General features: G+C 38.8%; 2 protein-coding genes across 3 annotated transcripts in view; one reads left to right on the top strand and one right to left on the bottom strand.

Annotated features, from left to right (window-relative positions):
- Positions 1 to 15,856, top strand: part of LOC101739744 (citron rho-interacting kinase) — a 160,089-nt gene that overhangs the window by 78,265 nt on the left and 65,968 nt on the right. The gene's annotated exons all lie outside the window — the stretch shown is intronic.
- LOC101736939 (rabankyrin-5) overlaps positions 1 to 15,856 on the bottom strand; it is a 63,834-nt gene that overhangs the window by 7,380 nt on the left and 40,598 nt on the right. Inside the window, exons 6-15 of one of the 2 annotated variants that reach the window (XM_038016451.2) lie at positions 10,821 to 11,047; positions 9,268 to 9,411; positions 7,751 to 8,120; positions 6,440 to 6,624; positions 4,823 to 5,010; positions 4,195 to 4,405; positions 3,175 to 3,337; positions 3,027 to 3,103; positions 1,892 to 2,060; positions 607 to 843 (exon numbers count right to left, since the gene is read on the bottom strand). In XM_038016451.2, coding sequence (XP_037872379.1) covers positions 607 to 843; positions 1,892 to 2,060; positions 3,027 to 3,103; positions 3,175 to 3,337; positions 4,195 to 4,405; positions 4,823 to 5,010; positions 6,440 to 6,624; positions 7,751 to 8,120; positions 9,268 to 9,411; positions 10,821 to 11,047 — 1,971 coding nt within the window. The remainder of the gene's footprint in view (positions 1 to 606; positions 844 to 1,891; positions 2,061 to 3,026; positions 3,104 to 3,174; positions 3,338 to 4,194; positions 4,406 to 4,822; positions 5,011 to 6,439; positions 6,625 to 7,750; positions 8,121 to 9,267; positions 9,412 to 10,820; positions 11,048 to 15,856) is intronic. The other variant, XM_038016452.2, reaches the window with a different exon arrangement.

Here is a 15,856-nt window from a genome sequence, read left to right on the forward strand (position 1 = left end):
AAAACTACACTACGCTCTTTTAACAGTATTTATGAGAAAAATACTGGTGATACCAAATGTTTCCGCATATTAACTCAATTTCGAATATTTTTGGAAAATGGACACTTTTAATGCAAAAAGGCGATATTAGATTTCAAATTAACCCTAGAAATTCGAAATGTGCTTGGACAATCTATCGTCGCATTGTACAATCAAGACAAAGTACTTTTGTAATTTTTTCGTTAATGAGAAGGTCTATGAACATATGATTGATGATGACATTGTTTATATGTAGACTAATACCTGTCTAATGTAAGACGTTGGACGCCATAATAGAAACCAAGTGTCTACGGCGTATTTTCCCCAAGGGCCCCACCAATTTGTCAAGAATCGATCAAAAATAATAGACGTGATTTTTGCAAATATTGTCAAGAAATAACTGAAAACTAACGGGCGACCTACGGAAATAGTGACTATTCATTGTTTTCCAAGCGATGACAAACAGCAAACACACGCTGTCTGACACCCCCACCCCTCCCACTCGTCCTCCCAAACCTGACTTAATTCTATTGAATATCTGTTAAAAAAGTTACTATGGCTTCGGTAGACAAGATATTAGTTGCGTACCTGCTCAGCGGCAGATGGATTCTTCTCGAGTATAGCTTGAGCGGCTTTATTGTTCCTCGCGATGAGCGCAGCCGCGAAAGGTGAAACGCCTTTGTTGTCTCTCGCCGACAGATCAATGTTCGGCTGAGTTAGAAGGAGAGAGATGATGGCCGCGTGTTGGTTCTCAATTGCGATGTGAAGCGGAGTTTTACCTTCAGAGTCCTTTGCGTTGATGTTGGCTCCGTGCTCGAGTAGCGTCTGCAAACAAAGAGATAATTCATTCATGATAAATTGTGTTTGTCATTTTATATACAAAAAAATTGGAGATGCAGTCGGTACAGAAAGTTATCAATATGCATAGTTGCTGACTTCCTCGATCTAACTACCATTGCTATCTATTAGAAAATCTATTTTATTTTTGCGTAAATAAGTAAATGAACCCACCGTTCGGTGTTAAGTTATTACCGGGGTTATAAATAACACAACGTGAGTAAGCCGTCACCTACCTTCATTCGCGACCGAAATACTCAGGACGATTGTATCTACCTGCGGAGCTTGGACTGCGATCCTCATCAGTAAATCTTCATGGTATAATGCTCAGACAATGCTGCTTAGTCTTAAACGTCCTTTGCCTCTTACGACACCCATTAGAAAACATTGGATTGGGCTATTCTAGGCCGACGTCAAATAGGCGGATTGTATATGGTTAGAAATTGTAAAATATAATTAAAAAAACAGCGAGTACAAACGATTTCGATAGAATAAGACCCAAAACACCTATTCAAGGATTCAGAGTATGGAACCTCGTCACGGGTGACCGACATCCATATAAGGCCCCGCCGAATCGAGTCATATGGAGCTCAAGTACAGGTCATCGTTCTCATCGAACCCGTAGCTTGCGACGAAGGGTTCGGTGAGTAACTTAACCTAGACACAGCCCACTGAGTTTCGCCGGATCTTCTCAGTGAGTCGCGTTTTCGATTCGGTGGTAATTCTGTGAACCACGGCTCTTGCTAGGGTTCGTGTTAGGACCTCTTGTGAGTCCGCACGGGTAGGTACCACCACCCTGCCTATTTCTGCCGTGAAGCAGTGATGCGTTTCGGTTTGATGCGGCAGCCGTTGTAACTATACTGAGACCTTAGAACTTATATCTCAAGGTGGGTGGCGCATTTACTTTATAGATGTCTATGGGCTCCACTAACCACTTAACACCAGGTGGGCTGTGAGTTCGTCATCTAAGCAATAAAAAAAGGTAGGAAAAAGTAATATAGGGGATAGTTTTTGTTACAATGATTATAAGTGTGACCTGTATGACTTCGGTGAGTCCCCAGGTGCAGCAGAGGTGTAGTGGCGTCTGCTTGTCGGCGGCGAGGTCAGCGCCCTCGCCCGCCGGCCCGGCGCGCCGCGGCGACTCCACGTCGCACCCGGACCGGATCAGGAACGTCGCCAGTACTTCTTTGTTTTCATCTATGGCTCTGTAATTTTACTATTACAATTAATTTTATGACAATTGATTAAGTTTTCTTTGTTTTTTTTGATTCATCAACTGTAAATAATTAAAATGGCGAATTATAAAAATCTTATTACTTGACGCTGGCTAATGCACAAACCGTGCCGGAGCCAAAAACTAAAGAAGAAGAAGATATGTGGTGCTCAGCGGGCTGTGACTTTATGGTGGGAACGCGAGGAGTGAGTTGTGTGACTTGTTTTATTTTGTCTATTTAGTGTTTCTTCGGGTTTAAATATGTAATAAAGGTGGTTTATTAACTGTTTAGTATCTGTGAAAGTGCACAAATTTGGGAAAATGAAACAAAGCCGCTGAACGCAACTTCTCGGGATCCTCCAAAAAGTCCACTGAAAAAGTCTCAGTAAGTGACCACCATTTTACTGAGATTATATTTCATCCCATATCATCTCATCTCATTTCATTTCATTTTCATTTCATGCCATGTTTTCATATTAATCAACTTCATTCTATTTCTTAATATAATTTTTCAAAAAAGTTTCATTAAAATTAAAATAAGACTTGACCTAAAGGTCTTAGATACCAGATTATAAAATCCCTTAAAAAAACTATTTCAGAGTTTTTGAACGTGCAGCGTATTTACTTTTATACAATTGAGACTTCTGCCTCGCGTTCCAAGGCTGGTGTCGGCATTCACGTTGTGATGTCTATGAGTTTCGGCACCAACTTAACATTAGGTGGACGATGAGCTTGTTCAGCTGTTAATCCAATTAAAAAATAAATTATTTAGTATCTGTTAACATTGATCTATTATTCTAAATTCCAAAGCTAAAAACGTATACCATTTTATCTATGTATATGTATGTGTAATTTAAAATTGGTATTACTATCAAAAATTAATTTTATATTATGGCCTAAAGGTCTAGATATTATTATCGAGCCATAAACTAAAAAAAAATAATTACATTCAACTTACTTATGTAAAAGCGTTTGCAAACATCCGTCCGGTCCGGGACCCCAGCAGTCTGCATCAGCACCGTTTCTGACCAAAATCTGAAATAGACAACTCCATTTATTGTCAAACGAAATTCGTCGTTATTCCTGTTTAGATAAAGTCTACTAACGCTTGCGACTTCCTCCTGTCCGGAGTCGAGTGCTGCCCACAGTGGAGGTACTCCGTTAGCGTCGAGGCGACTCATGTCCACCCCTCTGACGCACAACGCTTCCACGACCAGGCCTAGACGACAGTGTATGGCTAGTTGTAACGGAGTTTCGCCAGCCTCCGTCCTGATGGAGAGGAATTTCGCTGGTAACTAATTTATTAATCATTCTAATGAAATTTATATCTCGATCGAAATCACAAATGATATTAAAATGACAGACATCGACCACGAGTCGTCTAACGTAAGCAAAGACTACGTCCAAAAGGCATTCTCTACCACTGTCATTCACTACCACCACTTACAAAATTCTAAAGACATCTTGTTCCGGGAGTCTTTTGTATACCTTTTGTCCCGATATCTTACTTCAGTCCAGGATATATCCACACACTCCATTTTAGATGATTCTCTTTGGAATTCCTCAAGACAATACTCTTTTATTACCAATCGATTAACCTTTTCATTTTATAGACACTTATAGTTACCCAAACCAAATTGACGCACGTGCACTATTTAGTATTAGTAGTAAGGTTATATAGAGAGAGAAACAATACTTTATTCCGGACCAAAACACAATTAACATCCAAAATCAGGTCAGTCTTATCGTTAAGAGCAGTTTGTTTTAGACATCTATGTTTTTTTTTTAATTTAGAGAAAATCTGAAAAAGATTTTGTTTATTAGTACTTTTATTAGTTGTGTAAATATCACTCGCACAGTAGGTTGACATATTAGTATTTTCAGTGGATGTGTATAAATTATAACGCCTTGTGGCGACCGGTAAAATAGAGGAAAAAAGGCCTAGGGGTAGAGGTCCTAAACGATGGTCGGAACAAATAGCGGAGGAACTGAGTGTACCTGTTAGCGACGCACTCCACCAAGCTACAAAATGGGATCGATGGAGACAGCTGGTTGACGGAATCGGACGTAGTCACGATCCTCAGCAGTGAGGGACCGATCGAAAAGAGAGTGTATATATAACTCACAGCGCGTCCATGTCTGCGCCGTGGTCTAACAAATAGATGGCGGTCCGGGAGTCCTCCTCGACGATGGCCTGGTGCAGCAGCGTGAAGCCTTTACCGTTCCGAACGTTTATGTCGGCGCCTCCTTCGACCAACGGTGCCACTAGGTTCTTGTGACCTGGGTTGGCAACAAAATATTTCAGAACGTTTGTGATTCTAATGCACATTCTCCCAGCTGCAATCCAAACAATTAGTATATAGCAGTAGTGCGTTTCGGTTTGAAGGGTGGGCCAGCCGTTGTAACTATACTTGAGAACTTAGAACTTATATCTCGAGGTGGGTGACGCAATTACGTTGTAAATGTCTATGTGCTCCGGTGACTACTTAACATCAGCGGGACCGTGAGCTCGTCCAACCAAATAAGAAAAAAAAAAGTTCTGCCAATGAATGCCAGTTCTTGAATGAAACTATAAGGAAGGTTAGTATAAAGATTTAGTGTGTTTAGTTATTATGATATAGAGAACAAAAAAGTATTTAAATTGAGAACCTCCTTCCTTTTTAATAAAATGAAAATAGAATTAACTTTTTTTGTGAAAGCGATTTGAGAGAAGCTAAATAAATTGTTCCTATAGATTTTCCCTAAAACACTTACCTTCAGATAGGGCAAGACTGAGAGGCGTGTCCCCCTCAGAGTTCTTCAAGTTGAGATTAGGAACCAAGCTGACGTTGCTGCGGTCTGCAGAAGGATAGTCCCCCTTCTCGATTAGTTTTTTATGTTCTATGATAGCTAGAACTACGCCCTCGTGGTTATTTAGCACGGCAAGGTGCAGGGGCGTTTGCCTGCGAATTTAAGAGACACTGTTTCGATAAGAGTTTCCTTGTTCGATAGTTTTTTAAATATGTACCTGTGGCGGGTAGCCACAACATACAACGCAAGATAATTGACAGATGCCTGAATCTCGCTTACGACATTTTCAAGATAAAGCGCATATATACAAGTTCCGAACAACAACATTCGGACCGTCGGTCTACCGAGCAAATATCATCCGCTCGGTGGAAGATCTTTCCTCCGTCGTTAAGCCTCCCCAAATACCATTAAATGTTCAGAGGCCCCAGTTCGTTCAAGACCTCAAGCAGATACGAATTACAGTACGTACTTGTTAAAAACTAGCCGTACTCGCCCGCTTCGCTGCGCATTTAAAATTATCATTATTATTTATTGTCATTATTATTAGGGAGTCCAATACTCATATAAATATTAGCCTATCCATTAAGTACATGTATTTTCTACATGGATACCAAATTTCAACTCAATCGGATGCATGGTTCAGTAGTTATAACGGAACATCCGTAAAAACCACTGTAGAGTTATATATTAGTATAGATATAGATTAGTCATCAAATCGGTGATAACGTTTAAATAAATAAAAGAAATACAAAAGATAGAAACATGCGTCTTTCGGTAATCCTCGTGATAAAACTTTCCTACATTCGTCGATGTTTGTATATTCCCTTTATTTCCTTTTCTAGATTTTCCTCTAAACTCTATCGCGATTACTGATTTGATAGGGCGTGGTAGGGCCTTTACGGATTTCTAGTCGCGTTTACTTGCTCGACTTAAATAATTCAAATAAAAACTCAATTATAATTTTATCCCAACTCAATTTGTTCATTTGTTAGCATCAAGTTTGATACGCTACGGCAGGTTTTCGTTTGATTCGACAATCAATACGATTGACCTTAGCAGTTCATTCGGTCTAGAGTCAATCGATACTAAACTGTTAATAAAAAGATACATTTAAACTGATTTATGAATGAGCAGATCAAGATGTAATAACTATGAATAATAACTGGGAACCAATCACGTATCCGGCTCCAATTTTGGATCTCCTGTATACATAGGTAATAATCACCCAGACAAAGAGCAAACAAACTTATTCATCACACAATCTTCAATTCACATCTTCGTGGTGGTAGACCTCTTGTGAGTCCACACGGGTAGGTACCACAACCTTGCTTATTTCTGCCGTGAAGCAGTAATGCGCTTCGGTTTGAAGGATGAGGCAGCCGTTATAACTATACTGAGACCTTAGAACTTATATCTCAAGGTAGGTGGCGGATTTACGTCGTAGAAGTCTATGGACTCCAGCAATAAAAAAATTTAAAAAAAGCAAATTTTGCCAGATGCGGGTATCGAACCTACGGCCCTCGGCGCGACAGTCTGGCCCGCCGACTACTGCACCACCGAGAGATGCGCATTTATTCATACCTATAAACGGTGTCCTCTTGTTCCCCGTAAGTGGTTTGCAGGTTTGGCCGGGCTCCGTGCTCGAGCAGCGCGGTGGCAAGCCTCGCCAGTCCGTTCGCGCAGGCCGCGTGCAGCGCTGTGAGCCCGGCCTCGTTCGTGTGGTTCAGTTCACCGTGTAGATGGGAAGTCAAGAACACAGCCGAATCCTGAGAGAGAGAGAAAGAGAGAGTATTCTTTATTGTACACCAAAAACAAATAAACAGTGCGATACATTAAATACAAGAAAGTACATTTGGCGGTCTTGCCGCTAAGAGCGATCTCTTCCAGACAACCATCAGGTGGACAAGAATCATTTGGAAACGAACTACGCGCGGTGTACCAATCCAGTGAAATATATATTCATATACACATGAATACATATATGTACACATACATATACACATACTTACTGGTGGTAGGACCTCTTGTGAGTCCGCCCTGTTAGGTACCACCGCCCTGCCTATTTCTGCCGTGAAGCAGTAATGCGTTTCGGTTTGAAGGGTGGAGCAGTCGTTGTAACTATACTGAGATCTTAGAACTTATATCTCAAGGTGGGTGGCGCATTTACGTTGTAGATGTCTATGGGCTCCAGTAACCACTTAACACCAGGTGGGCTGTGAGGTCGTCCACCCACCTAAGGAATAAAAAAAATACATACATACGTACGTACATACATACATACATACATACGTACGTACATACATACATACATACGTACATACATACATACATATATCCGTAGATATACATATAAGGGACGTCAAAGGGAACACTACTTTAGTCGAGTGCTCTGCTTAGTGACCATACCAACTACGTCACGGAACTCGATATCGACTCTCGCATGTTTGACAAGTATATCGGTCCTGTCAAACCAAAATCTGCTATGCGCAAAAACTGTATTTTGAATCAAACAAGTAAAAATATTTTCGCATAAATTTTTTATATGAAGGTGAATTTGTAAGAACTATATCAAATGAAAGCTATAGACGCATAACAGTTTTTTTTAAAAGGTAGATGTGGGCTGTGAACTAGGTATACGAAAAGGTCAAAAAGTAAAAATCTCAAAAGTGCACATAGCAGATTTTGGTTTGACAACGACGATATCTAATTTTTGCAAAACTAATAGTCATCATTGTAGAAAACAAAGCATTTTTTGAAATAGTTCAAAAAAACATGAAAGTCCCTAGTTATCGACGACGCTTGGTCAAACACACAGTTTTTTGTAAATATTAACAATGCTTTAGACTTTGTTTTTTTTTTATCATAGTATGAATATTTGTTAGGCAAACTCACCTCAAACCACCCCTGGGCTAATATATGCAGAAGACTGTCCCCACAGCCAGAGTACAAAGGATTCGGTATGCATCCCTTCTCCAATAACTTGGCGGCGAAAGATCTTTCTACAACGCCCTCGTTCTTCCCTTCCACGGGATCTTCGCTAAAGGCGTCCTTATTGGTTACCGGAGCGTCGAAAGGATTGGAGCCGTTCATAACTAAAGTCTCACTAGACGATATAGACGCTCGTCTGTCGTCGACCAGCGCGTAGTACAGCGTTGGTTGTTCGTCCGTTATAGTACGTAAGCTTGTGTCCAGCGAAGCTTGTTTCAGTAACATGTCGAATATCCTCTGGTTCCTCGCTATGACCGCCTGGTGCAGGGGTGTGCTGCAAATATTTCGGTTTATATCGATCGAATCACCTCGATCTTGAGACGTGGCAAATTATTTGTTTTAAACTAACGAGTGATTTTATAGTACAACTGTGAGCAAAAAAAACGGTGCGCGTGCAACTTGGTGCACGTGAATGAAGTGAAACTTCTTTTTCGATGTGTAGTATTGTGGTTTTCTTCATTTTTCATCCCTAAATTAGATTGCTCTTTTAATAGGGAATGCTGTGTATAAGAGATGCGGCATCTTCTACATTTCTATTTTATATACTTATTTTAAATTATAGATAGAAAAATGAATATAATATATTTTTTTAATACTTTATTAAAATATTGGATGCTACTATTGCTAACGCTCGCGCTGGCCTGTAACATGTATATTGAGTGCCACGCATTCACTCTCTGTCTATCTCTTTCTAGTATGGTAGCGTTAAACGTTTAACGTAACCTCGTTGGAAGTCGCATTAGAAGTTTCACTTCAATAATCGGACTCAACTTGTGGTTGGGCCTATTGTGAGCCTGAGTAGGTAAAACCACTCTGTATACTTCCGCAGCGAAACGGTATTTCATATTCCGGTTTGAAGGGTGGGATAGCCGTTATAATTTACAACTCAGAACTGATGTCTCGCTATGATATCTGTGCACTCTGCTAACCACTTAACACCAAGTAGGCCATGAGCTCGATTCGTGACTAAGTAACAAAAAAAAAAACCTTCGACTAATCGATATGAGCATTTAATGCGTAATTTTAGTCGTGTGTATATTTCAATTTTTTTTTAATTACTTCTTAGATCGATAGACGAATTTACGATATTCATTTGTTAGCAGAGACTATAAAAAACACAACCAGAGAGTGCAAACAGCTTCACATTTGTTTATACAATCACTATCCTACATCTTAAACCTATCAATTTCTAACGTAAATACGATTGTTTCGCACCAGAAATAATATAGTATGGTGGTATGTACTTGTACTAGTTAACAATACATCCCCAAGAAAAACAAAAGGAAACCAAATAAATAAAAATAAATCGTACACAAATAAGGCGTAAAGCGCATTTCAATTGACAAAATACGTGACACGCTAAAGGATCGACATTCTAAATAACTTCTGGCATGACCTTAAAATAACGTGGCGTTACTCACAATCCTTTTCTATTTTGTTTGTTTATGTCCGCGTTTTTCTGTATCATTGTTTCAGCTATTTCCGTCATTTGTTCCATGGTTTCTTCGTCACACGAACTCGTGGTTAGAGAAGCGATCAGATGTAATGCCGTGTCACCTTCTTCTCTGAAAAGAAAAAAAAACATATTTTGAATAAAGAAAATATAGACGATATTATGATTAAATATCAATTTGACGAACGACCTTGTGGTTCACGAATCTAGGTTTTTTGTTTTTTTGTAAAATATTACGGTACTATTAATAAAGTTGATGAAATTTACAGAAACATTTATTTATAAACCTCTATATAAATGAAAATAAATGTCTGTTTATCCTCTATGGCAGGGGTCGGCAACCTGTTTGTCCTTAAGGGCGCAATATTAAATATGAAAATCACCGAGGGCGCATATTTTATAGATAATCAACAGGTATTAAAAAAAACAGATTTTTTATAACTATATTTTGTTGGTGTCATACATAATGATACATATAATTCAGTGTGAAACTTGGGTGTCCATATTTTCAGCTAATTTCTTATAATGGGGGATATATTTAGAGTTCCCGGTTCTTAAACAATTATCTAAATGTGAGTCATTAAGCTTTGTTCGGTATTGAAAGAAAATAATTATTTCGGATTACTTGGCAGTTTTAAATGCACGGTCTACGCGTGGTCTATTCGAAATACGATCACACACTAACAAAAAATACGTGCGTGTTATTAGATACGCTCAGGGTTAGCAAACTGCTAATCTATGCACAATCCTAAGCTCAACTGACTACTTGCTGTATATCGCCGTTTGACAAGAGTAAGTAAATCGCTCTGGCTATTGCCGACCCCTGCTGTATGCGTTTTTTTATATATTTTTTTATTGCCTAGATGTGTGGACGAGCTCACAGCCCACCTGGTGTTAAGTGGTTACTGGAGCCCATAGACATCAACAACGTAAATGCGCCACACACCTTGAGATATAAGTTCTAAGGTCTCAGTATAGTTACAACGGCTGCCCCACCCTTCAAACCGCTATGCATTTGTGCGCTATGTGTTTCAGTTATTAAGTATAGTATAACGCTAGGCCAGAAAAAGAGCGTGTCGTTAATTAGACCTTTTTTATTTTTATTTTTTTATAAATGAAGGATTTCTGGTGATCCGGAGGCCTTTCCAATTTCACCAGGAGAGGTAGGCGAATAAAGGCTCGGCTAGGAGGGGTGGGATTTTCTAACAGCTGCCCGAGCGCCTCCGAAAGTCCTAACAGCTCAAGGACAGCTGCTTCGTGCATCTACTACCGGATCGGAATCTCGACCCGCTGAGAAGATCCGGCGAGAAACTCAGCGGGTAATGTGCTGTTAGACCAACTCCTGTGATACTGCCGTTTTGTCTTTGTATCTGTTGGTATCACTGAAATGTGATTCGATTTTAACGATAAATTAGCGGTTATTCTGTCCCATGCGTGGCTTCAACTTAACGATGTCTTGAGGTGGACGACAACAGACGTGTGAGCAGATTTTGTCTGCCAGTTAATAGATAAAATCCTTACTTGGTTGTCAAATTGGGGTCGGCGCCGTTGTCAACTAGGAACTTGGCGGAGAAGGCGTCTCGTGAATCTATCGCCCTGTGTAGCAAGGTCCTCCCACGCGGACCTCTGGAGTCGGGGTCCGCACAATGCTGTAGAAGAGTTGTCGCTATGGAAGCGCTTCGGCCTCGCAACGCTAATTCTAATGGTAATTCTCCTCTTGAAGACATAGCGTTCACTATATCGGTTAACTGTAACAATGAAACCTGAGTTTAAATTTCATTTTTAAGGTCTCAAGTCTCAAAAATAACAATGAGTATAAATGAAATAATGTAAAGACCAAATAAGATAATACGACAGAGTGACTGAACTCTGAGAGAATTGACCTCTTGTACATTAAAAATTTGCATGTATAATATTGTACATGCAAAAAATGACTGGGAGCATTCAACTTATTCAGTGCATGTAAGTATCATAAAAACTTGCATATCATTCAAAAAAAACAAAAAGAGAACGTATTTTAAACCAAAAATAGATAGTCGAAAAATTGACTTTGAACAGTAATTTTGTAGTCAAAATATATTTAGAGGTTGCCCGGTATTTGTACAGTGTTAATTCGTTACGTCTGCATTCATTTAGGAAGTGTTAGGCAATCGTTAACTTACTATACGAGGCACGCAGGGCCGAAATAAGAAATGTTTTTATTGGCGAAGTGGCGATAAGTTATTATGATTTCGGGTACACCGCGGTACCTACCACCGTCCTGCATATTTCCCCCGCGAAGCAAACTTGCTTCCTAATTTCAGATATTGCACAATATGATTGAGGCTTCAACCTCATGTCTCAAGGCAGGTTGCGGCATTAATTTTTAATTTCTGTGTTCATTAATATAGGGCTATAAAAACACTTTTTAGAGGGAGAGTTATTACACAAAGTTGAGCTTTTAAACTTAGCTTGGTAAAGAAAACCTTTTCCCCCATAATAAGCAATCAATCCATAGACAATAATCGCCATATTGCTAACTTGAACGAAGAGGTGTCGTACTCCGTAAACATATACCGTTAAGCTCATTTCAGACGTTCGATCTCTGATAAAGAACTAAGATAGTAAGTAGTGTACTTTACCAAATGACTAGTACACCTGTAGTACAATGTTTAAGGGGGGATGTTTGTACCATATCCATTACTAAAGATTAATTAAAAATTTATACAATGATCAACAAACCCTGCCATCCTAACGCTTAAAATAAAAAAAGCATAATTTTTTATTATAGCTGAATTAATAGTTCTTTAAATGTTACTTAAATTCACAAATTCATTTAATTATTTTTTGGGTTTCCGTGCGTCGTAGACATAATCAAAACTATCGTCGTCCGTGACTACGAAAACCGTAAAACATTCGAAGCTTCGAGAACAATATATAGAACGCGAGATTAAATCGTAAAAATAATTTTATTCTAATCGTTACAAGTTACGGGCAGCATTAGAAAATCCGACGTCCCCCTCCGAGTTCAACCTCGGAAGCACGCAACGGTAACGTCAAAACAACTGATTGGCGACAGGCGAAGTGCAGAACAAAGTCTGGTCCGTTGAATGTTTATTGCATGTAGATTTTTTTATTGCTTAGATGGGTGGACGAGCTCACAGCCCACCTGGTGTTAAGTGGTTACTGGAGCCCATAGACATCTACGACGTAAATGCGCAACCACCTTGAGATATAAGTTGTAAGATCTCAGTATAGTTATAACGGCTGCCCCACCCTTCAAACCGAAACGCATTACTGCTTCACGGGAGAAATAAGCGGGGCGGTGGCACCTACCCGCGCGGACTCACAATAGGTCCTATCACCAGTAAAAAATGTCGAAGCATGTAGAATGTAGGTATCTTATTATATGAAGTTCACTTCAATAACGTACATTCTTATGCAAAATATCATACGTTTGATGCAGTTTTAAATGTCAAGCAATTAAAAACAGCAAACAATGAGTGCCTTTAGTTTGCGTAATTAATTCTCAAGGAAATTTTAATGTCATCATATTAAAAAACGTGAGACCATCAAATATTGAGTTCTTTTAAAATATTAATTACGGAAGAAGAGAGAAATAACATATTTTTAAAGTTACTACAGCAAATGAAGTACCTTTGCACGTGTTTTTTTTTTTCAATCTATGACGTAATAGTTTGAATGATCATCTTAAGTTAACAACGGGTACTAATTGATTAAAAGTAGCGAGAGACAAAAACAATAGGACTTGCGTTCGAGGCGTAAATAAATGGTGGGTGAAACACAATTACGTTACGCTCCCCCAATATCTGCAGCAAAACAAGAATTTATATGCGTTCCATTAATCACTTATCAAGACCAGTTAAGCTATGAATTTGCTAGAATTATAAAATTGAGTAAAAAAATATTATATATCAATAAAATATCATATTTGCTCTCTCGTATATTTTTATATATTTACACCTAAAGACGACCATTGTTACACAGAGGTCTCCTAAAAGGCTCGCCACAATCACCGGTTCTACGATGTACATATCATATCACCAGGTCGTCCGTGCACCTAGCAGATGACTTGCCTACTTTGTAACTTCCAATTCGCAATCCCAATACTACTATTCGGCCCATATACATCGATAAACAATAAATCAAGTACCGAACCGATATTATTATACAGAGCGCGACAGACTTAGCGCTCGGAATTCAAGTCGCATTAACACTCGTCAATGTAACTTGATGAATTACAATAGTCTACTTTCACGATTACACAATTCGTTGTGCGATATTTGTAACGAACATTCAATTATTATCCTTGCGTAATTTGTTAATGTAAAATTAATTTAACTAGAGGTCCCGCAGTAGTCGAAATTCGACTATAATATAAACTCTTCTATAATCACAAATTTTGCCAAGGCTACACTATAAAAAATATTAATAAAGACAAACAGTATTTAATCTATTCTCAATTTGACCACAGACGTCAAGAACAAAAGTTTGACAATAAATAGCATGGACGCGTGTGTGCGTTAAATACATGGTATTTAGTGTGTGTAATGTTTTCTTTATTGATTTAATGTATATTTTATGCATTATTTAAAAAAAAAATTAGCATTGTGCACTTCTTCTCTATATTCGCTATAAGTGTGGAAAATTTCATACTCCTCCGTCCCTGTAATTTTCGTAAAAAGGGATACAAAGTTTTTCCTTCACGTATTAATATATAGATTTCATATGGGGGAAATGTAAAAACGAATATGGAAACAAAGAGCTCTGGTTAGCAAAATTAATAACAAGAAATAAAACAACCGAATGGTTTATAACAAAGACAAAATACAAAATATATTGCGGAAAACATTAACCTCATTTGACCTTGCCGAAGACGGAAAAATTCAATTTTGTATTAACCAGTATTTAACTATTATTCCATTAAATATTTAGTCACGTTGTTAACGTTGCAAAATATTCATGGAAAACCATAATTTGTCAGAACCGATAAAATTCGACGCAATCATTAAACCATAAGCATTTCGTAAATACTTCGAGAAACAGTTATTCGAGAATCGTAATTTATAATAACGTTTAAACCCTTTAAGAGAATAAGTTAATCTTTAAAATGTTTAATAATAGTCGACTACATTTTCGTTTTTGATTTCTATCCATCAATTATATCGAAAACATCAAGTAGATAAATCAAGAATTGAGATTAACAGTACAGTTTCTCCAACGCACGCAAACAGTCTGTTCTATTTATATACACATTTTTATCTTTTTAAGAGTTTTATTAAAAGCATCAAAACCCCGTCATTCATTTTCTGATTATAGACCACGTGTTCACGCATTTTATTTCAAAACGATCACTTGCCGCCTATTTTCATAGGGTACTTTTGAATGGCCAACCGAATTAAATAAAAATAAAAAACACGTTCATAAGATTTCAGGTGCTCAGCCATTACCTAAATGAATAGTCAAAGCAGACCAAAAGGCAAGTAATAATCTTGTTATAAATATTATTATTATTATTATTTTATTAAGTCGCTACATATTCGTTGGTAACCTAAGGGGCTATTCCAGCTTCCGTGAACGGCTACTTATTATGTGATGGATACTAGGTTTAAGTCATGTATAAGTTCAATGAAGTTACTCACAGACAGCTGAAGATAAAAACAACTATAACATTTTTTACTAGATAGACAAGCGAGTTCACGGCACATCTGTTCATAAATGGTTAATATACTAGAGCTTCTATTACATGACGACGTGAATGCTGCAGCTTGCTTTGAAACATCGAAGCCTGACTTGTAATATAAGCCGTTTTAGCCCTAAGCACGTCATGACGGATCTTCCCGATCCATTAACGGTGCTTTTAGGTACCTCAAGCACCGGTCACCGTCCTCGACTAGCCCGTCGCTTGAGACGAAGGGCTCGACGAGTAAATTAACCCATAGATACAGCCCACTGACTTTCTCGCCGGAACTTCTCAGTGGGTCGAGTTTCCGATCCGGTGGTAGATTCTGCGAAGCACTGCTCTTGCTAGGGCCAGTGCTAGTAACATCCCGGTTTGAGCCCGGTGAGCTCACTACACGTCAAGGAGAAGCTGAAATAGCCTCTGAAAGCTATCAGCATAGGTAGGAAAAAAAACCCATCTTATTTCCTTCAGTGTAGCGCACGTGTGACTCAAGACATCCACACCTTACTGGTGGTAGGACCTTTTGTGAGTCCGCACGGGTAGGTACCACCGCCCCGCCTATTTCTGCCGTGAAGCAGTAATGCGTTTCGGTTTGAAGGGTGGGGCAGTCGTTGTGACTATATTGAGACCTTAGAACTTATATCTCAAGGTGGGTGGCGCATTTGGGTTGTAGATGTGTATGGGCTCCAGTAACCACTTAACACCAGGTGGGCTATGAGCTCGTCCACACATCTAAGCAATAAAAAAAAACAAAAAAAAAAAGAACTTAATCTCATGCGGCTCAAAGAGGTCGGTCCCTCTATAATGGCATCTACCAGTGCAAGTACAAGATGCTCGATCCACTACTATGTTGTTTTTTTTTGTGAAAAGCCTT

This window comes from Bombyx mori, chromosome 16 (assembly GCF_030269925.1).
Source record: "Bombyx mori chromosome 16, ASM3026992v2".
Taxonomy (NCBI): Eukaryota; Metazoa; Arthropoda; class Insecta; order Lepidoptera; family Bombycidae; genus Bombyx; species Bombyx mori.